The sequence below is a fragment of the Myotis nattereri genome (assembly GCF_964212035.1).
Source record: "Myotis nattereri genome assembly, chromosome: X".
Taxonomy (NCBI): Eukaryota; Metazoa; Chordata; class Mammalia; order Chiroptera; family Vespertilionidae; genus Myotis; species Myotis nattereri.
The window spans coordinates 143,769,183-143,776,637 of record NC_138078.1 but is presented as its reverse complement, the minus strand read 5'-3'; the positions used below and the strand labels follow the sequence as shown (position 1 = coordinate 143,776,637).

The 7,455-nt window shown below is 42.3% G+C and overlaps 1 protein-coding gene across 1 annotated transcript; it reads right to left on the bottom strand.

Moving 5' to 3' along the window:
- Positions 1 to 4,925: 4,925 nt before the first annotated feature.
- LOC308512168 (spindlin-3) lies at positions 4,926 to 5,702 on the bottom strand (the record flags this gene model as incomplete). The annotated part of the gene is made up of 1 exon (XM_081081981.1): positions 4,926 to 5,702. The coding sequence occupies one exon, from the start codon at positions 5,700 to 5,702 to the stop codon at positions 4,926 to 4,928; it is 777 nt and encodes a 258-aa protein (XP_080938107.1).
- Positions 5,703 to 7,455: the final 1,753 nt, after the last annotated feature.

Below are 7,455 nucleotides of genomic sequence, written 5' to 3'. Positions count from 1 at the left end.
CAAAGATATGTCTCCAAGGGAGACCCTTTTAGAGAACCAAAAGAGCCTGGCTGACCAGAGGACTTACTTTACTGCCAGAGCAGGGAGTCCTTGTCTAACAGGTTATTATATTCTCTTAACCAGAAACTATATTTTTTTCTACTTCCTCCCTTTATAAATGGTAGTTTTCCCCTGGTCATTTCTCCCCAATTGCATATTGGGTATGTTGAGGTGAAAGGGTAGTTTATAATTTAACTGCAGGTGACAAGACTGCTAGGATGATGGATCTGAAGATGGCTGCATATCAACTAGAGATCTAAATGCTAAAATGCAGTAACTGGGTAAGACTAGGTTTTTCCCCTTTGAAAACATAAATTCACTACATGTAGGTGTGGGCATTTTTCAAAGTAGATACGTGGGAAGAAAGGTGTCCCTGGATGCTTGCTACCCAAAATAAGAAGCAATACTAGACATTTGTGATTGGTTCATGGCATTCACTCCTCATGCCCTTGATTTTACTAGGAATCCATTTGGTTCGAGGGAGATACATCTTAGGATTCGGGAATGGAACACATGCCCTGGCTAAGCCATTCAGTGCATTGCATTTAATCCACGAGACGTCAGTGACTGATCCAGATATGTGACCTAAGCCATTTAAGAATGCATCACAGCACACAGGTTATTTATTTTTGTCTAGACTGGAACTGCGGTAGCTTGGAACTGCTGGTCCAATTTTGCTACCATTGAGGAAAGGAAAACTGAGAATGAAATTGACATATAGAGTAGGGAAAACCCTAAATAACCACACTGAGCCTGAGCCTCAATCAAACTATGCCTGAAGCCCATCTATCCCCTGGATTATTTTAGTTACATGAATTAATGATGTTTGGTAACCGTTTAAACCTGTTTAAAATAGGTTTCCTGTTACATGCAGTAAAGCATTATATTAGAAAAGGCAAATAAAAACTATCATAAATTTGCATATGACAGTATATGTGAGTGCAAGTTGGAATAAAAAATATTGTTCATTTTTGGATTACTTATTATATTACCTTAACTTTTTCCCACAGCTTCAATTTATAGTTGAGTTCCCCTTTAACTTACCTCAATAAAAATATACAGGCCTCTCTCAAGGAGTTCCTTCCACAGAATCCATCACGTTCACATACATTTCACTTTCTACTAGTTAGAAAAATTTGCCAGGCAGAAATGGTGGGTTTTCAGGGACGTGTAAGTTTTCATTAAACCAGATTCAGGTTTGGAGGTTTGAATTAGCCACACCTCCTTCCCCTCTAGATTCTAAATCAACTAAAAATTACACACAGATCACCAGCCTGGTGTGGCTCAGTGGCTGAGGGTTGACCTACGAACCAGGAGGTCACAGTTCCATTCCCGGTCAGCGCACATGCCCAGGTTGGAGGCTCCATCTCCAGTGGGGGGCATGGAGGAGGCAGCTGATCAATGGTTCTCTCTCATCATTGATGTTTCTCTCTCTCCCTCTCCCTTCCTCTCTAAAATAAATAATAAAAAATACTCACAGGCATCAAAGTGGGATTAAATATCAGCTTTAATATATTGTTAAGTGAAAAAGCAAAATTCAGAACAGCATGTATAATATGCCACCATTAGTATAAAAAAACTGATATACACACATACATACATAATATGCTTGTACATACATGGATTATCTCTGAAAGCATACATAGTAACTGGTAACAGTGGTTACCTTGGAAAGTGGGACTGAGGGACTGAGGTAAGGGTGAGAAGGGGGAAAGAAAATTAGTTTTTACTTTATAACCTTTAGTACCATTTCATTTTTACCAAAAACAGGTGTTTTTCTCCAAAAACAATTTATATATTAACATTTTTAAAAGAAAAAATTGATACCAGCTTTATTACTGATAGATCTGGACTGGAGAACATGCTTTGGACCTGAGCCTGAAATGTAGTTCTACCCCAAGTCGAAAGTAGACATTTACTCAGCCATGTAGTGAAGGGACTACTTTCTTTCCCATACCTTGCTGTGAGAAAAGGAGCTGAAGAGCCAAGAGGGAACTAGGCTGCTTATCCATAATAACCCTTTTTTCAATTTTACCAAGTTATTCCTCCTCCCAGATGTAAGATTGAATGAGGGGCAAGTGGAGGTGGGTAGAAGTTTTCTTTCAAATACTTGTGAGAGTCCTTTATTTTTTTTCTTGAGTCAGGAACATGGAGAGAGATATAAGATAGATCACATCATATCCATGGACTTTTTGTTCTCTAAGCCATAGTGGTCAACACCCAAGACTATGGCTGTCCCCTATGGGGAAGACCAACATTATCTTAGGAATATCCTGCTTCCATCTGTGGAAGACTGGTGAGCAGTTCTGTTTTTGACCCTAGAAGGCTCTGAAATAAGTCAGAATAGAGCAGTAATTAAAATTAATTCCAAGGTTACATTATACCCCAGGCTGAAAATTCACTCACTATTTTATCCCTAATTTATAAGTATGTCCAACCACATTATATGATTTAGTTTACAAAGATTACACAATGAACCCCAAAGATAGCATATTAAAATACTCCAAAAATTAGAATATCAACTACATAATGAAAATGCCTTAATTTGAACTATATAAAACCCACTCTAATGATTAAACTCCAAGGGAGAAAGGAATGCTCCTAATTAAATTTCCATTTTAAAGTCCAAAGGAATTAAAGTCCAAAATTATGCCTTTCACAATTTCTTGTTTTTCTCATTTCAGCCATACGGATCCCACAGAGACGTCTGGACAGATGTACAGTTCCTTCAGCAGCCACAGCCTGGGCTGTCTTCATCTTGATTAGGTGTAGTTCCTTCAGGACTTTAGAAGCTGAATTAATCTAACCCCACAACTGCATGTTATATATTTTTAAGAGTCCACAGTATCAATAGGTCAAAAGATGACCACAGGCCTCACAGGCATGGCTCAGTGGTTGAGCGTCGATCTATGAACCAGAAGGTCATGGGTTCTATTCCCATTCAGGGCACATGCCCAGGTTGAGGGCTCGATCCCCAGTGTGTGGCATGCAGGAGGCAGCCAATCAATGATTCTCTCTCATCATTGATATTTCTATCTCTCCCTCTCTTTACCTCTCTGAAATCAATGAAAATATATTTCAAAAAAGATGACCCCAGTATCATCTTCACACCCCAAAATTAGAAAGCACACTAATTCCCAGCCACTGGAAGCAAACTTATGTTACCAGGACCTAATTCATAGGACAGAGAAAACATGGGAGAAAAGAGACTGTTTTCTTGGTTTCATCCTCAGCAGGATGCTAGTCTGTCTGTGCCAGCAGTCCAGAATCCATGACCTGTGAACTTAAACTAACTTGGGAGATATTTCCCAAGTGTTTGATTGTATTGCCACACGTCCCAGCCCCATATTTGCAGAAGTCCAAGGCCTGTCTGTTACTGTTAATGGAGCTTGTACAGAGACCCAGTGTGAAAATGTTGGCTTTTGCCAGGTGCTTCTCTCTAAAACCTTACTTATTTTTAACATTTCCCCTAGGCTTTGGTTAGCCTTTACCAGTGCCTTCAATAATGGAAGGTACAGTACCCATTCCATTACTTACTTTTCTGCCGCAGTAGGGCTCACCCTTTTCTGCAGATGAGTATCTTAGGACCAGCCAACAAAGAGGATAAAGTTGAAAAACAAAACAGTAATAAGTACCCATTGGATTTCTATCTACCAATGCCAGCATTACGCTCTTAAAACATCATTAAGCCTATTGATCATCTGGCACTGATTCTAATCTATGTGTTCCATAGTTCTCCTGGGACAACATAAAAGATGAGCCCACCAGATCATACGAGGAAGTGTTTCTTAGTTCTAGCAAGTGTCTTGCCCACCTCATATGCTGGGACTCAAAAGTTCCCTAAGAATCAAATCTAAAACAATCTAAAAGTTCTCAGAGTATCTCTTGGTATAGGAAAGAAATCTGTATCTCAGCCTGATTCCAGGTTTTGCTCTTTTAATTTTGAGGTCCTGGACCAACTCGACAACACTTGATAAACTCAGGCTTTACCATGTGACTGAGAACTCTAGCTAAATCCTGGCTTAATGTTCCATTGGGTTGGCAAAGCCTATTTGTGCTAAAGTCTGCCTGCAGGGCCTGTGTTTGTTAAAACCCACTCCATGTCTACATTTGTTAAAACCCACTCCATGTCTACAGGTCCTACCCAGAGTTATTGCAGACAACAGAGGATCTAATACCATTGATGAAAAACCTTGATTTCTCCACTTGGGAGTTCGGTTCCCAAATGCTTGCCCTCTTATTAATTTCATAAGGTTTCTCGGCCTATACTTATATACTAAAGTGAAAAGAAATTACCCTCTTGATTTTGCAACAAGTTGAGCAATAGACGTAAGAACCAGAAAGGGAGCAATACGTTAGTCTTACTCTCAGTACAGACAGAATTGAAAATGCAACTTGGACAGGAGACCAAAATGGCTTCCCACTCTTCCTCACATTACACTTTAAAGCTACCTAGAGGGAAGAGTTAAAGTTGCAAAGAAACTTACCCAGCCGGTCATACCTAATATCTCCAGAAGCTTCATAGTTCAATGAGTAGAGAGAGTCCGAGCGCCCAAAAGAATGAGGCAACAGGTGTTCACCTACATTTAAACTATTAACACCAGCAAAGATAGAAGTATGGGCCAATGGATGTCAGACTTTACCCTTCTCACTAATTAGATAAATCAATCATTCTCCTGTGGGGAGGAACCTGTAAAAAAGGATGGAGAGAAGGGCAAAAGGTTTCTTCCAAAAATGTCTGCGTTTCAGTTCCTTTTTCTTTGGCCAGGCAAAAAGCATGCAGAAAGCGAGAAGATGGTTCTTACAAATTGGAAAGCAATCAAGACTGTGTGTGTGCACAGATTTTACAAATAGTCTCACATATTTGGCAAATTTCAAAATGACTTCTAAGTTGTTTTTACTAAATCGTAGACATAGATATGGAAATCGTCGTCAAATTTGATGAAGTACACAGAGGGTTTTGCTTCTACCTGATGAATGACCATGCCAGTTCTCTTGGAGCCATCATCTTTGGCATATTCCACCTGTTTACCTACTAGGCTGTCTATGACTTCTCCTGGCTCCCTCTCTGCAGGAGAAGAATCATTGGCATCAGGAAGGATGCGTAGGTCACCGTCTTTATAATCATCTAAGAGCTGGTACATATATAAAACAGGATCCTTCTCATAGGTAATGTAAAACCATGTTTTCATGACAGGTGCCTGAGCCAAGACCATCCCCCTCCATTCATTTTTGGAACCTTCCTCTGTCTCAAAAATATGTTCCACTGCTTTGCCGATCAGAATTTCTGTTAAGTGTGAATCACTGATTGTAGATGATGCAATTCTATTAGGAAAGACTTCAAGCGATGACACCCTTTCATCGTTATGCAGTTCCAATCCATAAACACAGTCAAAGCCATCATATTTGATAAGATACAGAGAGGGATTTACAGGTACCTGATCCAGAACGGTTCCCTTCCACTGTACCAGAGGCTCATCTCCGTCTTTCCATCCGTGCCGAATTCTGCAGCCCACGATGTTCCTCCGAGGCTGGGAGGGGGGCCTGCTCCTGTGTCTCTTGTGTGCAGCCTTTCTCTTCATCACGGAAACGGGCACACCGGCATGCCTTGAGCCTGTTCTGGACCGCTGCTCTGCAGCCGCCTTTGCGAACGGCGGCTTCATGCCTGAGAGGAGCACGGCGGCAAGGCAGGCCAAGAAATGAAATTGAGACAAAATCAATTCAAAGTATGACACGGTGAGCTTTGTCTCCTAATTAGTGCATTCCGTGCACCCACGCCTAAGTTTCTCCTGAAAGCTGGAAATCAAGGTATCCTGGCGTGTGCCTGCAGTAACCTTCCTCCCCGGTTCGTTCCAGCTACGCAAGAGAGGGAGAGAGAGAGGAGAGAGAGAGAGAGAGAGAGAGAGAGAGAGAGAGAGAGAGAGAGAGAGAGAGAGAGTTGTCGTTAGGGTCAAAGAAATAGGGGGCATCCTCTATTCCTCCCACCCGGCTTCCAACACTGTGCCAAGTGGCACAGACTCCCCAAAGCCTCACGTGCCCAAATCCAGCACTTTGCTACCTTCGCTGTGTGCCTGAAGGGGAGAGATGATCAGCAGGCGCCAAGAAGGGAGCTCGCCAAAGCTGGTGGAGGAGGATCCGTAGACGAAGTGCGTGGCAGGCAGGCGAAGAGGATGGCGGCTGCGTCTCCAGCACGGAGCTCAGGAGCCCGCTGCGTCCCAGGCGGCAGCAGAGGCCCCTGTGCCACTTCGGGATCCCACCAGCCGCTGCTGCTGCAGCAGTCTCCTCCCTCTCCGTATCTCAGCTTCCTGCCAGGAGAGTGGCCTCCCCTTCCTGCCAAACAACGTGTGCCCTCCTCCCCCAACTCTCACGCCCACCTCTGCCCGGAGCTCGGGAAGCGCTTCTTGGTTCCCGTACCTGCCCCTTTCCAAATCAGGAGCAGCCCAGCTCACATCCCCCCTAGCGTCTCTTTCTCCAGTTCAGAGCCCCTGGGCTCCCCACTCCCACACTACCTTAGCCCAACCTCGGTGCCCCTGCCCCATCTGCTTTCCATCTTCTAGGAATTCGCCCTTTCCTTTACCCCGTGCTTTTCTGGAGTTATTCTTTATATACAGAAACCTGCCCCTCCTGTCATTTAAAGGGATTTGTGGTAGAATGAGAGAAATGCACTAGTGCTCAGTCTGCCATCTTGACCCAATCTCTAGGTAATTTTAATTCTCTGGTCATTCCCAGACTTTACTTCTTGAGGATAATTTTTTTTTCTTTTCTCTTTCTCTCCTTTTTTTCACGATTGCAAAAGAATTGTATGCACAGTGTGGGCATGGTGCAAGACTCAGAAAATTGACATGAAGAAAATCAAGTGTAAGCTCACCTCCCATTCCCCACACCTCAGAGCAAACTATGAACATTTTACATTGCCTTTTTAATAAGCACTTACAAAACTGGAATAATTTTGCATATGCATTTTCATGGTATAGTCTTTTCCACATGGAATAGATATTTGCTCAGTTTATTAGATATTGTCTTATACATGTTTGTAGTACCTTCATTCAAATCAGCATAAGGATATTTTCATAATTTAACCATTCTCTCCAATCAGACGTTTAGTTTTGTAAACAAAAGCTTATAAATGATGCTTGCACATGAATTATTATTATTATTTTTTTGCTTAAAGTATTACAAAGAGTATTACATATGTCTCCTTTTTTCCCCCGCCCTTGACAATCCCCTGGTTGCACATGAATTATTAATGTTCTTTTTTATTGTTTAAAGTATTACATATGTCTCCTTTTTCCCCGATTGACCCCCACCCCCACCGCCACTCCCACCTCCAAGGACAAGCCCCCACCGCCCCAGAGTCTGTGTCCACTGGTTATGCTAATATGCATGGATACAAGTCCTATGGTTGATCTCTACTCC